Below are 18,628 nucleotides of genomic sequence, written 5' to 3'. Positions count from 1 at the left end.
TGGCGATTGTTGCGCGGTGTCCGTTCATCCGTTGTCGCAGTGTCTGCATGGTCTCGCCGATGTACCATGCTCCGGGGCATCCTTTCCTGCAACGTATGGGGTAGACAACATTGGCCGAGTCACATGAGTATGTACATGTACCTGGTGGGTGGTGTTCTCACGTGTGATGATGGTATCTATGTTGATGATCTGGCATGTCTTGCAGAGGTTGCCGTGGCAGGGTTGTGTGGTGTCGTGGTCGCTGTTCTCCTGAAAGCTGGGTAATTTGCTGCGAACGATGGTCTGTTTGAGGTTAGGCGGCTGTTTGAAGGCGAGTAGTGGAGGCGTGGGGATGGCCTTAGTGAGGTGTTCGTCGTCATCGATGACATGTTGAAGGCTGCGAAGAACATGGCGTAGTTTCTCCGCTCCGGGGAAGTACTGGACGACGAAGGGTACTCTGTTGGTTGTGTCCCGTGTTTGTCTTCTGAGGAGGTCTATGCGATTTTTTGCTGTGGCCCGTCGGAACTGTCGATCGACGAGTCGAGCATCATATCCCGTTCTTACGAAGGCGTCTTTCAGCATCTGTAGGTGTCCATCGCGTTCCTCCTCGCCTGAGCAGATCCTGTGTATTCACAGGGCTTGTCCATAGGGGATGGCTTCTTTAACGTGGTTAGGGTGGAAGCTGGAGAAGTGGAGCATCCGGAGGTTGTCCGTGGGCTTGCGGTAGAGTGAAGTGCTGAGGTGTCCGTCTTTGGTGGAGATTCATGTGTCCAAGAATGAAACCGATTCTGAGGAGTAGTCCATGGTGAGTTTGATGGTGGGATGGAACTTGTTGATGTTATCGTGTAGTCTTTTCAGTGATTCTTCGCCGTGGGTCCATAGGAAGAAAATGTCGTCGATGTATCTGGTGTATAGCGTTGCTTGGAGGTCCTGTGCAGCGAAGAAGTCTTGCTCGAACTTGTGCATGAAGATGTTGGCGTATTGGGGTGCGAATTTGGTCCCCATGGCTGTGTTCCGTGTGTTTGGGTAAAGAACTGGTTGTCGAAGGTGAAGACATTGTGGTCAAGGATGAAGCGGATGAGTTGTAGGATGGCGTCTGGAGATTGGCTGTTGTTGGTGTTGAGTACTGAGGCTGTCGCAGCGATGCCGTCATCGTGGGGCATACTGGTGTAGAGTGCCGAGACGTCCATTGTGGCGAGGAGTGTTCCTGGTTCAACTGGTCCGTGGGTGCTGAGTTTCTGTAAGAAGTCTGTAGTGTCGCGACAGAAGCTGGGGGTTCCCTGTACGATGGGTTTCAGGATGCCCTCGACGTATCCAGAGAGGTTCTCACACAGGGTTCCGTTGCCTGATACGATAGGACGTCCGGGTGTGTTGGCTTTGTGTATCTTTGGGAGGGAGTAGAAGTCTACATCCTCTACATTGGGGAGACCAAACGCAGATTGGGTGACCGCTTTGCGGAACACCTCCGTTCAGTCCGTAAGGGTGACCGCGGGCTTCCGGTCGCCTGTCACTTTAATTCTCCACTCCACTCCCACTCTGACCTCTCCGTCCCTCGGCCTCCTACACTGTTCCAATGAAGCTCAATGCAAGCTCGAGGAACAGCACCTCATCTTTCGATTCGGCACTTTACAGCCTTCTGGCCTCAACATTGAGTTCAACAATTTCAAACTATAATCCCCGCCCCCATTTTTCATGCTGTAGGATTTTGCCATCCCCATTTGCAATATTTTATCTTTCCTGCCTCTTACCTCAGCACAGTATGTTCCTTCAATTCCTTCCTCCCACCCACCCCGCCCCCTCTCTGCCTCTGCACCTGTTTAATATCTGTTACATTTCCAGCTTTTTCCAGTTCTGAGAAAGGGTCCCAGACCTGAAACATTAACTCTGTTTCTCTCTCCACGGATGCTGCCTGGCCTGCTGAGTGTTTCCTGCATTTTCTGTTGTTATTTCAGAAGCCCCAATAATACTTGCTGCAAAGCTGCCTGGCTGAATCTTTTTCCCCCCCTGCCCCAATTCCTCTTCTGAAGGCACTGATTCAGATGCGAGCAGCCCTTTAGTACATGTGGCTATTCCTCATGTCTCACCCTATACAGAGAGTGCCAGCAGGTTCGTTGACTGTGAAGGCATCACAAACAAACACCATTCTGTCCCCCACGTCATGTCCTCCTGAATTTCCCTCTTTATAAGATTAAAAAGCATCACAAAGTACTGATGGTGCTAGTCAACACATTTGGTACTATCCCCCATCACCGGCATGTATTTTCGTACCTGGTAACGCCCACCATTCTTCCTGGCATCAGTCTGACAAGGTTTTCCTTGACGGCGAAAAAGGCAGCATGTGGTCCTCCGTAGGAAAGTGGCACTCCAAACCTCTGTGAGCTGCCCAGCACAATGTCCACAGCAAATTCACCTGGAGGTCTCAGCACACACATTGCCAAGAGGTCAGTTGCACAGCAGGCTAAGGCCTGAAAAATAAAGGAGAAAAAAAAGTTTTACAGATACAAAAAACCTACGTTTTTTGAAATAAAAACTACATTTGTGTCGGAGTGGGGTGGAGAATCGACCTGATTCACTTTTAAATTCCAGATTTTACTCGAACATATGAATTTGGAGCAGGAGTAGGCCACTCGGCCCCTTAAGCCTGCTCCGCCATTCAATAAGATCATGGCTGATCTGATTACTCCACATTCCCACTTACCGCCAATAACCTTTCACCCCCTTGCCCATCAAGAATCTATCCACCTCTGCCTTAAAAATATTCAAAGACCCTGCTTCCACCGCCCTCTGAGGAAGACAGTTTCAAAGACTCACAAAACGCTGAGAAAACATTCCTTCTCATCTCTGACTTAAATAGGCGATTTTTAAACAGTGACCCCTAGTTCTAGATTCTCTACAAGAGGAAACATCCTCTCCACATCCACCCTGTCAAGACCCCTCAGGATCTTATATGTTTCAATCAAATCACAGAGTAGCAAGGGCACAGAATGTACTCTGGGTGGGGGACTTCAATGTCCATCACCAACAGTGGCTCGGTAGCACCACTACTGACCGAGCTGGCCGAGTCCTGAAGGACATAACTGCCAGTCTGGGCCTGCGACAGGTGTTGAGTGAACCAACACGAGGGAAAAACCTACTTGACCTCGTCCTCACTAATCTACCTGTCGCAGATGCATCTGTCCATGACAGCATTGGTAGCAGTGACCACCGCAGTCATTGTGGAGACGAAATCCCGTCTTCACACTGAGAACACCCTCCATCGTGTTGTGTGGCACTACCACCATGCTAAATGGGATAGATGCAGAACAGATCTAGCAGCTCAAAACTAGGCATCCATGAGGCGCTGTGGGCCATCAGCAGCAGCAGAATTGTATTCCACCACCATCTGTAACCTCATGGCCCGGCATATTCCTCACTCTACCATTACCACCAAGCCAGGGGACCAAACCTGGTTCAACAGGAGTTTAGAAGAGCATGCCAGGAGTAGCACCTGGCATACCTAAAAATGAAGTGCCAACCTGGGGAAGCTGCAACACAGGGCTACATGCATGCTAAAAAGCAGAAGTAGCATGCTATAGACAGGGCTAAGCGATCCCACAATCAGCAGATCAGATCAAAGCTCTGCAGTCCTGCCACATCCAGTTGTGAATGGTGGGCAAATTAACAACTAACGGGAGGAGGCGGTTCCATGAATATCCCCATCCTCAATGATGGTGGAGCCCAGCACGTGAGTGCAAAAGACAAGGCTGAAGCATTTGCAACCAACTTCAGCCAGAAGTGACGAGTGGATGATCCATATCGGCCTACTCCCAAGGTCCCCACCATCACAGAAGCCAGTCTTCAGCCAATTCGATTCACTCCATGTGATATCAAGAAACGGCTGAGCGCACTTGATACAGCAAAGGCTATGGGCCCCGACAACATCCCGACTATCGTACTAAAGACTTATGCTCCGGAACTAGCCGCGCATCTAGCCAAGCTGTTCCAGTATAGCTACAACACTGGCATCTATCCGACAATGTGGAAAACTGCCCAGGTATGCCCTGTCCACAAAAAGCAGGACAAATCCAACCCGGCCAATTACTGCCCCATCAGTCTACTCTCAATCATCAGCAAAGTGATGGAAGGTGTCATCGACAGTGCTATCAAGCGGCACTTACTCACCAAGTGCCGCTAGTGGCAGCACGGTGGCATAGTGGTTAGCACTGTTGCCTCACAGCGCCAGGGACCCGGGTTCGAATCCGGCCTCGGGCGACTGTGTGTGGAGTTTGCACATTCTCCCCGTGTTTGCGTGGGTTTCCTCCGGGTGCTCCGGTTTCCTCCCACAGTCCAAAGATGTGCGGGTTGGGTTGATTGGCTATGATAAATTGACCCTTAGTGTTAGGAGGATTAAATACGTGGGGTTATGGGGATAGGGTGGGATATGTGTTGGTGTAGGGGTTACGGGGATCGGGTGGGATATGTGTCGGTGCAGGCTCGATGGGCCGAAATGGCCTCTATCTGCACTGTGGGGTTTCTGTGATTTCTGTGGAACCTGCTCACTGATGTCCAGTTTGGGTTCCGCCAAGACCACTCGGCTCCTGACCTCATTACAGCCTTGGTCCAAACATGGACAAAGGAGCTGAATTCCAGAGGTGAGATGAGAGTGACTGCCCTTGACATCAAGGCAGCATTTGACCGAGTCTGGTATCAAGGAGCCCTAGTAAAACTGAAGTCAATGGAAATCAGGGGGAAAACACTCCACTAGCTGGAGTCATACCTAGCACAAAGGAAGATGGTCGTGGTGGTTGAAGGTCAATCATCACAGCCCCAGGACATCGCTGCAGGAGTTCCTCAGGGCAGTGTCCTAGGCCCAACCATCTTCAGCTGCTTCATCAATGACCTTCCTTCCAACATAAGGTCAGAAATGGGGATGTTTGCTGATGACTGCACAGTGTTCAGCGCCATTCACAACTCCTCAGATAATGAGGCAGTCCATGCCCGCATCCAACAAGACCTGGACGACGTTCAGGCCTGGGCTGATAAGTGGCAGGTAACATTCGCGCCAAAGAAGTTCCAGGCAATGACTATCTCCAACAAGCGAGAGTCTAACCACCTCCCCTTGACATTCAATAGCATTACCATCGCCGAATCCCCCACTGTCAACATCCTGGGGGGGTCACCATTGACCAGAAATTTAACTGAACCAGCCACATAAATACTGTGGCAACAAGAGCAGGTCAGAGGCTAGGTATTCTGCGGCGAGTGTCTCACTTCCTGACTCCCTAAAGCCTTTCCACCATCTACAAGGCACAAGTAAGGAGTGTGTTGGAATACTCTCCACTTGCCTGGATGAGTGCAGCTGCAACAACACTCAAGAAGCTCGATACCATCCAGGACAAAGCAGCCCGTTTGATTGGCACCCCATCCACCACCTTAAACATTCACTCCCTTCACCACTGGCGTTCTGTGGCTGCAGTGTGTACCATCTACAAGATGCACTGCAGCAACTCGCCAAGGCTTCTTCAGCAGCACCTCCCAAACCCGCGACCTCTTCCACCTAAAAGGACAAGGGCAGCAAGCGCATGGGAACACCATCACCTCCAAGTCACACACCATCCTGACTTAGAAGTATATCGCTGATCCTTCATCGTCGCCGGGTCAAAATCCTGGAACTCCCTACCTAACAGCACCGTGGCAGTACCATCAGCACACGGACTGCACCAGTTCAAGAAGGCGGCTCACCACCACCTTTTCAAGGGCAACTAGGGATGGGCAATAAATGCTGGCCTTGCCAGCGACGCCCAGGTCCCATAAGCGAATTTAAAAAAAGTCACCTCTTACTCTTCTAAACTCCAGCGGATACAAGCCTAGCCTGTCCAACCTTCCCTCATAAGACAGCCCGCCCAATCCAGGTATTAGTCCAGTAAACCTTCTCTGAACTGCTTCCAACGCATTTACATCCTTTCTTAATAGAGTCATAGCGTTATACAGCACAGAAAGAGGCCCTTCGGCCCATCATGTCTGCACCAGCCATGAAGCCCTATCTATTCTAATCCCATTTTCCAGCACTTGGGTCCGTAGCCTTGCACGCTCATTTGTATTTTCTTTTGGTAAATGTTTGTGCTCATCAAGATGAGAGGTGTTCGTGTTGGCAAACGCCAAACTTTGGTCACTTGGGCACCATCAAGCAATACCAGGCTTGGTGTAGCATGGGCAGAGTGTAGCAGAGTGATATCTCAATAACAAAACTTTTTGAATGTGTAATTTTCTTCACAAGTTTCTGGACTTTTTTCCTGCTTTCGAATTGACCATCTCACCAAATGAAAAAATTACATTGTAAAATGTGGTGGTGGGGGTTTTGTGCAAAGAAACATGTTACAGCCACCGTGACGGTTCCTCAGCCCAAGCTTGCTGCCTGGAAAGAAGACACAGCTTCCAATACACGGTCTTGGTCCCGGCATCACACTCCCTTACACAACTAGGCATTAGCCACAGTAGTGCTGGCACAGAGGTATGAGCCTCGTGAGATCTGCTAATATTTATTAGTGACGGCAAAGAAATTCAGATCATCATTTTATATTCTGTAGGTTAGTTGTTCACAGCATTCATACAACCCCCTGATCCACTAAATATTTTTCCACTCTCAAGTTATGAAAATGCATACAAACCAGGTGCTGAATAATGACCTTTGGGCAGGTAGTGGTTTACCTTACGTCTTATGTGTAGCCTTGCGCTTTGAATAGTTATAATTTATTATGCATTGTACATTCTTCATGTTTCCTGTAGTGTTTTGATCAGGATTGTTTCAATTCTAAGCTCCCCAGTGGTAATATGATCAGATTTTTTTTTTAAATCCAAATTATGTCTCAGGCACTCACTTTTTTGAAGCTCCTTCTGAATTTTCAGCACTTTTTTGGACTTAGAAGTGACATCTCCAGGCTTTTTTTCCTTGCTAATATTCCATGCATTTTTGGAGCTGTACGTTCTATGTTGAATTCAGTTCTGATTTGCTCACATCTCAGTATCTCCATGTGTGAAATAAAATGATGAATTGTTTCCTTTTGCACTTTTCCCATCCCACAGTTACATTCCGTAAATTATTTACAATGTGGGCATTTTTGTCCTGACATTTTGGCCATGCGAACAAAATAATTTTTTTTCCCCTTTCAGAAAGATTAAACAGTATGACACTACAATGCAAAACCAAAACCTGGCTCTAAATTAATCGTGTGGGCTAATTGATAACAGTGAATACAAGGTTAGGACAGCCTACCAAACAGCTTATAATCTAACCATCTGGGTCAGAACAATGAAACTGCTAAGCAGAGTACAGCGATGAGAGCTCTTAAGCCAGGACTAATCAGCATGCTCGTCAGCATCGACCTGACAGAGGCTTTTTACCCCCAGATATTTTAGGTGCTAAAGAGCCTCTGAGGTGGCCAAGATGGGGTCTTGAGCAGCAATGTCCGTTTGGCGTTTAGCGCAAGATGCCATCTTGGTAAAGGAGTTGACGCGCGCGCTAGGAATGGCCGCCCGGAGGATCGTTAAGGGTCTGATTGACAATTAAATTGCCTGCTGGCGCTTATTAAGGAGGCTGCATGGCATTTTGGTGGCGAGCAGTTCAACTAACGGCCTCTAACAGCGTCCAGTTGAACAGGAGTAAACAAGTCGTTGCTGAGGGTTTCGAGCTCTATTTAAAGGCATGCTCAGCTTTCAATGTTCACTTGCTGCTGGAGGTCTGAAGAGGGAGTTTTGAGACACATCAGGAGACTTTCTGGGACACTTCGTCAAGACTTCACCAACACAGTTTATTCCGGAAATTTTCCGAGGGCTACACCTAAACGAGAGGGAGTGCTGGTCTACTCTACCTATTGGAGACCTTATAGGAGTCACCAGGAGAAAGGGAGTGCTTGTTCATCAGCATCTTGCTCAGGGTCCCCCTTGGTCTGCAGGAGGACACGAGGCCGGGCAGGGCAGCACCAGCTGCTGCAGGAGAGAGGGACAGGAGGGCGAGGTGGCGTCCTTCCCCCCCTGCGGGTACAGGACATTCCTCCTCCTCTGGACCTCCTCCACCAGGACCTCCAGCACTGTGTCCGAGAACCTGTGCGCCCTCTCACTCGGTCCCTGAGCCATCCTGAAATGTTCCGTTGTGTGTCAGCCAGCACGCTCCACACCTTCAGTGGAAGTGGATGCATGGAGCCCACATATACTGCTCCACCAAAATTGCCCTCGAGTGCTAAACTTGCAGCTGTCTGCTAAATTATGGTAATCATTAATTAGCCCCAAAATTGCTGGCTAAAACCAGACTTTCAAGCAGGTGTGTCTTATTAACACAGCCCCCACTTAGTGCCTGTTTTCACCCTTTCACCAAAATAAACCCCGATTTCTTTTACTCACTCCATTTTGGTGTGCTCGGTCAACAAGTTCAGCATAGTCCTCAACTCTTCCGTCACTATCTGGATACTGGAATAGTACACCACTGATATCCTTCCTGCTGAAATCCATTTCGTGGGGCAATTTCAGCTCTGTTGTAACTCCTGTGTAACTGGAAAATTAGATTCATTGTAAAAAAAACAGATCAAATAAAAAGGATTTTATGGTCATACATTATAAAGGCAGCTTGCTGCTCTCAAGCATGTTGACCATTTTAATAACGCAATTTTTAGTACCATCCACAACAAATTACATTTATAAAGCACTCCTCACGTAAAAGTATGTTCTACAGTGATTCACAAGGCAAAGAGATGGACACCAAACACAAAAGAAGGAAGTTTGGGATTCGAATAGTAGCGAAGAGCTACGTTTCAAGGGTGCTTTTAAAGGCAGAGAGCAAGAAAGACTTGCATTTATATAGCGCAAAGGTTGCACAGGCAGAAAGGGAATGGGTGACCACCAGGCAGATTAGTAGGCGCAGGCAGGTAGTGCAGGAGTCCCCTGTGGTCATCCCCCTCTCAAACAGATATACCACTTTGGATATTGTTGAGGGGGATGGCTTATCAGAGGAAGGCAGCAGCAGCCAACTTCCTGGCACCAGGGGTGGTTCTGCTGCACAGGACGGGAGGAAAAAGAGGGGTAGAGCTATAGTAATAGGGGATTCTATTGTAAGGGGAATAGATGGGCGTTTCTGCGGCCGCAAATGAGACTCCAGGATGGTGTGTTGCCTCCCTGGTGCAAGGGTCAAGGATGTCTCAGAGCGGCTGCAGAACATTTTGGAAGGGGAGGGTGAACAGCCAGTTGTCGTGGTGCATATAGGTGCCAACGATATAGGTGAAAAACGGGATGAGGTCCTAAAAGCTAAATATAGGGAGTTAGGAGGTAAATTAAAAAATAGGACCTCAAAGGTAGTAATCTCAGGATTGCTACCAGTGCCACGTGCGAGTCAGAGTAGAATTAGAAGGATATTTCAGATGAATACGTGGCTAGAGGAATGGTGCAAGGGGGAGGGATTCAAATTCCTGGGACATTGGAACCAGTTCTGGGGGAGGTGGGACCAGTACAAACCGGACGGTTTGCACCTGGGCAGGACCGGGACCAATGTCCTAGGGGGAGTGTTTGTTAGTGCTCTGGGGGAGGGTTTAAACTAAAATGGCAGGGGGTTGGGAACCTGAGCAGGGAGACAGAGGAAAGGGAAACAAGGATAGAAGCAAAACACAGGAAGGAAAAAAACAAAGGTGGCAGTCCGAGAAATCAAGGGTTAAAATCAAACATGGCCACAGTAAATAATAATTCTAAAAGGTCTAAGAGCGTTAAAAAAACAAGCCTGAAGGCTTTGTGTCTTAATGCGAGGAGCATTCGTAATAAGGTGGATGAATTAGCTGCGCAAATAGAGGTAAACGAATATGATATGATTGGGATTACGGAAACATGGCTCCAGGGTGACCAAGGGTGGGAACTCAACATCCAGGGGTATTCAATATTCAGGAAAGATAGGCAAAAAGGAAAAGGAGGTGGGGCAGCATTGCTGGTTAAAGAAGGGATTAACACAATTGTTAAGAAGGATATTAGCTCTGCTGATGTGGAATCTGTATGGGTAGAACTGAGAAATATCAAGGGGCAGAAAACGTTAGTGGGAGTGGTATATACACCCCCAAACAGTGATGCGGAGGTTGGGGATGGCATTAAAAGGGAAATTAGAGAAGCGTGCAATAAGGGCACAGCAGTTATCCTGGGTGACTTTAATCTACATATAGATTGGGCTAACCAAATTAGTAACAACACTGTGTAGGAGGAATTCCTGGAGTGTATACGGGATGGTTTCCTGGACCAATATGTCAAGGAACCAACTGGAGATCAGGCCATCTTAGACTGGGTATTATGTAATGAGAAAGGATTAATTAGCAATCTTGTTGTGCGAGGCCCCTTGGGTTGGAGCGATCATAATATGATACAATTCTGCATTAAGATGGAGAGTGAAGTAGTTGACTCAGAGACTAGGGTCCTGAATTTAAATAAAGGAAACTACGATGGTATGAGGCACGAGTTGGGTAGGATTGATTGGGGAATGTCACTCAAAGAGTTGACGGTGGATAGGCAATGCAAACATTCAAAGATCGTATGGATGAACTACAGAATTTGTTCATCCCAGTTTGGCATAAAAATAAAACAAAAATGGTGACTCAACCGTGGCTAACAAGGGAAATTAGAGTTAGCATAAGATCCAAGGAGAGGACATATAAATTGGCCAGAAAAAGTAGTAAACCTGAGGATTGGGAGCAGTTTAAGATTCAGCAAAGGAGGACAAAGGGATTAATTAAGAGGGGGAAAATAGAGTATGAGAGTAAGCTTTCAGGGAACATAAAAACTGACTGTAAAAGCTTTTATAGATATGTGAAGAGAAAAAGAATGGTGAAGTCAAGCGTAGGTCCCTTGCAGTCAGAATCAGGGGAATTTATAATGGGGAACAAAGAAATGGCAGACTAATTAAATACATACTTTGGTTCTGTCTTCACAAAGGAGGACACATATAACCACCCAGAGATGTCGGGGAACATAGGGTCTAATGTGAGGGAGGAACTGATTGAAATCAGTATTTGTACGGAAATGGTGTTAGGGAAATTGACGTGATTGAAGGCCGATAAATCCTCAGGGCCTGATAATCTACATCCTAGGGTACTTAAGGAAGTGGCCCTAGAAATAGTTGGTCATCATCCAAAATTCGATAGACTCTGGAAGAGTACCCATGGATTGGAAGGTAGCTAATGTTACCCCACTATTCAAAAAAGGTGGTAGAGAGAAAATGGGGAATTATAGACCGGTAAGCCTGACATTGGCAGTGGGGAAAATGCTAGAGTCCATTATAAAAGATGTAATAGCAGAGCACTTGGAAAACAGTGACAGGATCGGACAAAGTCAACATGGATTTACAAAAGGTAAATCGTGCTTGACTAATCTACTGGAGTTTTTTGAGGATGTAACTGGTAAAATAGATAAGGGAGAACCAGTGGATGTAGTGTATTTGGACTTTCAGAAGACTTTCGATAAGGTCCCGCATAAGAGATTAACGTGTAAAGTTAAGGCACATGGGATTGGCGGCAAGGTATTGACTTGGATAGATAACTGGTTGGCGGACAGAAAGCAAAGAGTTGGAATAAACGGGTCTTTTTCCGAGTGGCAGGCAGTGACTAGTGGGGTACCGCAGGGATTGGTGCTCGGACCCCAGCTATTCACAATATATATTAATGATCTAGACGAGGGAACTAGATGTAATATCTCTAAGTTTGCAGACGACACAAAGCTGGGTGGGCGTGTGTGCTGTGAGGAGGATGCCGAGAAACTCCAGTTTTTGGACAGGTTGGGTGATTGGGCAGAAGCATGGCAGATGCAATATAATGTGGATAAATGCGAGGTTATCCACTTTGGTGGCAAAAACAGGAAGGCAGATTATTATCTGAATGGCAATAGATTGGGAGAAGGGAAAGTGCAACGAGACCTAGGTGTCCTTGTGCACCAGTCGCTGAAGGTAAGCATGCAGGTGCAGCAGGCGGTTAAGAAGGCAAATGGTATGTTGGCCTTCATAGCGAGAGGATTCGAGTACAGGAGCAAGGATGTCTTGCTGCAGTTGTACAGGGCCTTGGTGAGACCACATCTTGAGTATTGTGTGCAGTTTTGGTTGCCTTATCTGAGGAATGATGTTCTTGCCATGGGGAGAGTGCAGCGAAGATTCACCAGACTGATACCTGGGATGGCAGGAATGACGTATGAAGAGAGATTGGGTTGATTAGGCTTATATTCGCTATAGTTTAGAAGAATGAGAGGGGATCTCATTGAAACCTATAAAATTCTAACAGGACTAGACAGACTAGATGCAGGAAGGATGTTCCCGATGACCGGGGAGTCCAGAACCAGGGATCACAGTCTAAGGATAAGGGGTAAGCTATTTAGGGCAGAGATGAGGAGGAATTTCTTCACCCAGAGAGTGGTGAACCTATGGAATTCTCTACCACAGAAGGCAGTTGAGGCCAATTCATTAAATATATTCAAGAAGGACTTAGATATATTTCTTAAGGCTAAAGGGATCAAGGGATATGGGGAGAAGGCGGGGACAGGGTACTGAATTTGGATGATCAGCCATGATCTCGGTGGCTCGGGGGGCACGGTGGCATAGTGGTTAGCACTGTTGCCTCACAGCGCCAGGGACCCGGGTTCAAATCTGACCTCGGGCGACTGTCTGTGTGGAGTTTGCACATTCTCCCTGTGTCTGCATGGGTTTCCTCCGGGTGCTCCGGTTTCCTCCCACAGTCCAAAGGTGTGCAGGTTAGGTTGATTTGGCTATGATAAATTGACCCTTAGTGTTAGGGGATTAAATACGTGGGGTTACGGGGATAGGGTGGGATATGTGTCGGTGCAGGCTCGATGGGCCGAAATGGCCTCTATCTGCACTGTAGATTCTATGATTCTGTGATCTCATTGAATGGCGAAGCAGGCTCAAGGGGCCGAATGGCCTACTCCTGCTCCTATCTTCTATGTTTCTATGTTTCTTTCATGACCACTGGACGTGTCAAAGCGTTTTACACCCAATGAAGTACTTTTGAAGTGGAGTCACTGTTGTGATGTGGGAAACATGGCAGCCAATTTGCACACAGCAAGCTCCCACAAACAGCAATGTGAAAATGACCAGATAATCTGTTTTTAGTGATGTTGGCTGAGGGAGAAATATTGGCCAGGATACCGGGGATAACTCCCCCTGCTCTTCTTCAAAATAGTGCCATGGGATCTTTTACATCCACCTGAGAGGGCAGACGGGGCCTCTGAGAGGAACAGAGCAAGGCAAAGTGGTTTTCGGCAAGAATTCCAGAGGCCAGGACATAGCAACTGAATGGCCAATTTTTTGATGGCAGAGTGAAGGAACCAAGCAACAAGAAATAAAGTGGTCAGAAGAGCAGAGGACGTGAATAGGTCACATGGCTGGAGAGGGTTGCTCAGAGAAGGTGGAGCCAGGCCAGAAAGAGATTGGAAGACAAAGATCTTGTAATTGACTGACTTGCCGACAGTGGAGCTTGGCAAAGATACGGGAAGTGAGCCTGCAGAATTTTATGTGGGAGAGGGCTCAGGCCGCGACATTCTGGACTGGCTGGTTTGTGAAAGCCAGAGGTGGGGAAGTCAATCCTGAAGGTGGTGCATTATTAGGCTTCCAGCAGTTGTGAGGGGAAAGTATGAGGTAGCAGGGATGTAAGATAGGGGTAGCCTTGGTTCAGGATTGAAGAGAGATGTGATGTTATGCATCACAGAATTTAGCTCAGAAGGGCAGTCTGGGAAACTGATGGAGTCAAAGCCACAGGCATATAGGTGCAAATGTTTGGCAAATTGCATGCACCGACCGGGAGCTGAAGAGTTTACCTATGGCTTTCCCAGTATTGACCTGAAGGGCTATTCTGACTCATCCCAGGTTTAATGTCAGAAGATAGTCAGAAAAAGTAGTTGCAACCTTTAAGTGGATGGTGATGGAAAGAGTTGAGTGTGATTGGTAACCTTGTGATGTAATGAGCTAGACTGAGGTATTTCAACATTAAAATAATCAGAGGGGAGGGGAATGGAAACAGGTCATGGTGAGAGCCACACCACCTCCACCGCAGTTGAGGCAGGTGAGATGTGAGATAGTAGAATATAAAGACGCATGGAACACTTTTTGAAAAGGAAAGAATTGTCTTCTGTGAGCCAGCTTTAATTATCCTCAGGCTGTTTGGAGCACGTATCCACAATGAAGTTGTAAATACGGAGACAGCTAACATTTTGTAGGGTGACATGGGGCGGGTGGCAGCCGGAGATTTAGGAGAGTGGGGTCAGAAGAGGTGCGGAAAGATTCACTGGGTATATCGGGGGAGGTCAAGGATGCTGGAGCAAGGGATGGGCAACAGAAGTTAGAGGTTGGCGAATTTAACTTTCAGAGAACGCAACACACAGCAATAAGCAACAAGAGCGGAGGATGAGGCAAATCTGATAGCTGCTCAAAATGGAGCCAAAGACGTATTGGGCACATTGAAGGATGATCTTGTTTGGCAGGAGAGACAGGAAGTGATTTCATTAATATAAATTGGGATCTCAGGCAATCCATATTCTCTAGTCCTCAGGCAGGCCTTGAACCCTAACCAGCAAGCTGGCTCCAAATTTCCGACTTCAAGGAAGGACCTGACTACAATCCTCAAGCAGGCCCTGGAGTACAATCATTCAGTTGGCCCTAACCCTGACCGCCAGGAATGGCTTAGACTCATCTCCAAGTAGGTCTTGACATCATTCTCCTGGAACATCCTGTGAAGCAAGGTTTTCACCAACTGAAGTGCTCCTGACCTTTCCAGTGCACTTGAACTACTAAATGTTGTAGTCATGGTTTCCTCTCTGCCTATTTGCACACTAGCTGCCAGTTCGGACCCAAGCTTCTCCACCAACATCCTTTCTGTCCCACTTTTATCGCATACATCATCTCTTACTTCTGCCTCCCCCCCACCCCGCCGGCCTCCACCCTCTGAACTCACCTTTCTCCTTCCTGTTGCACAACGCTTTGCCCAGATAGATCTCTTACCCCATCTGTCACGACCCAGCAGAACAAGAGCCTCGGCTTTTCGTAAAACGAATGTTCAATAGGGTAAGAGCTGAAGCTACAACAAGTGGATGAACTAAGGCAAGGATCACACCTCTCCCTTGGGTAAATTGGTGATGCTCTACAGGGTGCCTTTTACAACTGTATGCGGTGTGGGAAGTTGATGCTACTTGTTGGGTTCCATTTACTCTTTCGATAAGGTCCCGCATAAGAGATTAGCGTGTAAAGTTAAGGCACATGGGATTGGGGGCAAGGTACTGACTTGGATAAAGAACTGGTTGGCAGACAGGAAGCAAGGAGTTGGAATAAACGGCTCTTTTTCCCGAGTGGCAGGCAGTGACTAGTGGGGTACCGCAGGGATCAGTCCGAGGACCCCAGCTATTCACTATATATAAATGATCTAGGCGAGGGAACTAGATGTAATATCTCCAAGTTTGCAGACGACACAAAGCTGGGTGGGCGTGTGTGCTGTGAGGAGGATGCCAAGAAACTCCAGTATGATTTGGACAGGTTGGGTGAAGTGCAACGAGACCTGGGTATCCTTGTGCATCAGTCGCTGAAGGTAAGCATGCAGGTGCAGCAGGCGGTTAAGAAGGCAAATGGTATGTTGGCCTTCGTAGCGAGAGGGTTCGAGTACAGGAACAAGGATGGCTTGCTGCAGTTGTACAGGGCCTTGGTGAGACCACACCTTGAGTATTGTGTGCAGATTTGGTCGCCTTATCTGAGGAAGGATGTTCTTGCCATGGAGGGAGTGCAGCGAAGATTCACCAGACTGATACCTGGGATGGCAGGAATGACGTATGAGGAGAGAGTGGGTCGATTGGGCTTATACTCGCTGGAGTTTAGAAGAATGAGAGGGGATCTCATTGAAACTTATAAAATTCTAACAGGACTAGACAGACTGGTTGCAGGAAGGATGTTCCCGATGACCGGGGAGTCCAGAACCAAGGGTCACAGTCTAAGGATAAGTGGTAAGCCATTTAGGACAGAGATGAGGAGGAATTTCTTCACCCAGAGAGTGGTGAACCTGTAGAATTCTCTACCACAGAAGGCAGTGGAGGCCAATTCATTAAATATATTCAAGAAGGAGTTGGATATATTTCTTAAGGCTAAGGGGATCAAGGGATATGGGGAGAAGGCAGGGACAGGGTACTGAATTTGGATGATCAGCCATGATCGCATTGAATGGCGGAGCAGGCTCGAGGGGCCGAATGGCCAATCCTGCTACTATCTTCTATGTTTCTATGTTTACCATTTGAGTTTCCTTGGCTTGCTGCCAAATTTAGAATCACAGTAGTGTTCTTTGAAAGTGACATTTGTATAGAGAAAAAAGTGCTATTGATTTTACACAGCTTCACTGGGATTCAAATCAACATCAACCTGCATTAATAAAATATTTCACTGAATAATTTGGTGTAGATTCTTTGGGAGGGAAAGGAAGAAGATAATATATGCCTATATATACATATAAGCGCAAGACATAGAATTAAAATATTAAATACTTTGCCCTTGTCTGCACAACTGCTATCGTTTGAGGATGACAACGAGCGTCCACATAGAACTTTCTTCGCTTGTTGTGTCTGAGCAGAAAGAGAAATTATTAATGAATACAAGCAACAATTTTTAATTTTATAGTATTTGGGATTGGTTGTGAGCCAACACAGTGCAGACAACAGCTGGGAACATGCACTAAAATAGAGACTTAGAGGTTTGTGTCTTCTGAAGAATGTGATTTACTGTTTTAATCCCAAGCTTAGAGATTATTTTTAACACGCTCAGTGATCTGACTTGTTCATGGGACCGCATGATAGTATTATTAGTCATTAAATTATTATGGACCAATCTGCACTCTCACATTCCCTGTAGGCCTTCTAGTCCCTCTCACAGGTGCACTCCACGCATGCCTCTTGCCTGATCCCCAGTTTCACCCAACCCAATATGGAGCAGCCTCATCCATTCCCACCTCATTACTGGACCTCAGCTTTGGGTCATATCCACTTCCCCCCACTGATGCAGTCCTGCTCAGGATGACTGTTAATATCAAAGCGGAAAGGCAGGCTCCAGCTCAAGTCCAAGTCCCATTCCCTGCCTCTATCCAGGCCCACTCAAATGTCCCTCTCCCTACTCATGTTCCAGCCTATAAAAGTCCCCAATCCCCACTCAAATCCATGTCCAGTCCTTTCTTCCCAATTCTTGCCCCCGCCCCCCTCCTCCCCTCCCACCAATAGATCCTGCCTGCCGCACCCCTCTTTCCCAATCCTAACCTCCCACTCCTTTCTCAACTCGGTCTCAACCCAAAGCCTGGCTTCCTGCCACAAATCAAAATTTACTACCACGGCAGTGAGTTAAAGGGACGCGATTGCTACAGTTACAGAGAACCACAGCTTGCACATATCTAGTTCAAATGGCACTTTTCACTGATTCAATGGTTCACAGACAGTACATCCCTTTTGGACCCATAGGGCTGGATTTTACCAGCCCTGAGGTGGTGGGTTTGGAGGCGGAACTGCCGGGAAAAATTGGGAGCGGGTCCCAACCCCGCTTCCAACCCGCCTCCGAACCATCTTCCCAGGAGACGGGTCCCCGACTCGCGCAGGGACCCGTCTCCTAGCGGCGGGGAGGGAATTAGAGCCAATTAACTGCCTGTTAGCAGGTAGTTTATAGGCAGTTAACAGCCTTTTCCCCCATTTTCAGCCTGCTGAGGTGGCCTTCCCGACGGCGGGAAACCCCGCCAGGGTCAGCAAGGCGAGCTGTGGGTCTACTTCACTGTAAGTGTGCAATGACAGCTGCAGAGGTAGTGTGATGGGTGCAATGGTAAACAGCTAAGTATGACAGGTGAGAGAATATAGTGAGAAATATTTTAATTCTGTTTATATGTATCTGCAGGTGACAAGATTTGATGTTTCTGTGAAGCCTCATCTGATCGGAAGAATTGACAGATGGCTTCTGCAATCTCACACGCAGCTGCCATCTGTTTTCTCCGAAGGAGAGAGTAATTGGTGAGCCTGGGTGCAAGGGCTCACCTTTGGACAGTGATTGTCAGTGTTTGACAGCACCTCAATGCTGTCGAACACTGACAATTCATCTGTCAAAAAATTATGGAGCCTGTCACTTTAACAAACTGACGTCATCTGACACCGGCTTTCCCTTAATTGGCCGGCAAGCCCGCAGGGCGGGCTTAACAAGGCCAATCAGGGGAAAATAGTGTCGGGTCATCAGACATCGCTGGGGGTGGGACTAGAACCTGGAAACCAGCAGTCCTGCCCCCAACGCGCCTCCTCAGGGAAGATCCCGGCCACAGGGATTGCTGCAGGAGATCAACTCATCTAAAATAAGATGCTGAGTAACGCACAGTTGACAGCTTTCAATTGGGGAGGTAAGACAGAATAAGCAATCTCACCTGTGGCATAACTGCATTGCCTCTGCAGCAGCTGTTCCCTCATCCAATAAAGAAGCATTGGCCACATCCATGCCAGTGAGGTCGCACACCATGGTCTGATAGTTGAGCAAGCTTTCCAATCTGCCTTGGGAGACTTCGGGCTGATAGGGGGTGTACTGGGTAACCCTGAAACAGAGATGCAGAAGACACTAGTTTTGGTTTTGAGGCTTGAATCGCTTCTCCGTGGAGTTTTTATT

At 47.5% G+C, this 18,628-nt stretch overlaps 1 protein-coding gene across 4 annotated transcripts in view; it reads right to left on the bottom strand.

Moving 5' to 3' along the window:
• Positions 1–18,628, bottom strand: part of gldc (glycine dehydrogenase (decarboxylating)) — a 146,138-nt gene that overhangs the window by 93,998 nt on the left and 33,512 nt on the right. For all 4 annotated transcript variants that reach the window (XR_015079117.1, XM_085993828.1, XM_085993818.1 and 1 more), the window contains exons 3-6: positions 18,393–18,557; positions 16,495–16,572; positions 8,356–8,503; positions 2,248–2,444 (exon numbers count right to left, since the gene is read on the bottom strand). Coding sequence is in view for 3 of the 4 variants with exons in the window: in XM_085993828.1 (XP_085849954.1) it covers positions 2,248–2,444; positions 8,356–8,503; positions 16,495–16,572; positions 18,393–18,557 (588 nt within the window). In the remaining variant the exon portion in view is untranslated. The remainder of the gene's footprint in view (positions 1–2,247; positions 2,445–8,355; positions 8,504–16,494; positions 16,573–18,392; positions 18,558–18,628) is intronic.

The sequence above is a fragment of the Somniosus microcephalus genome, chromosome 1 (assembly GCF_052327205.1).
Source record: "Somniosus microcephalus isolate GS21.2 chromosome 1, FLI_Smic_1.0, whole genome shotgun sequence".
NCBI classification, from domain to species: Eukaryota; Metazoa; Chordata; class Chondrichthyes; order Squaliformes; family Somniosidae; genus Somniosus; species Somniosus microcephalus.
Note: the sequence above shows the minus strand (reverse complement) of the source record. Positions and strands in the feature narration are given on the sequence as shown.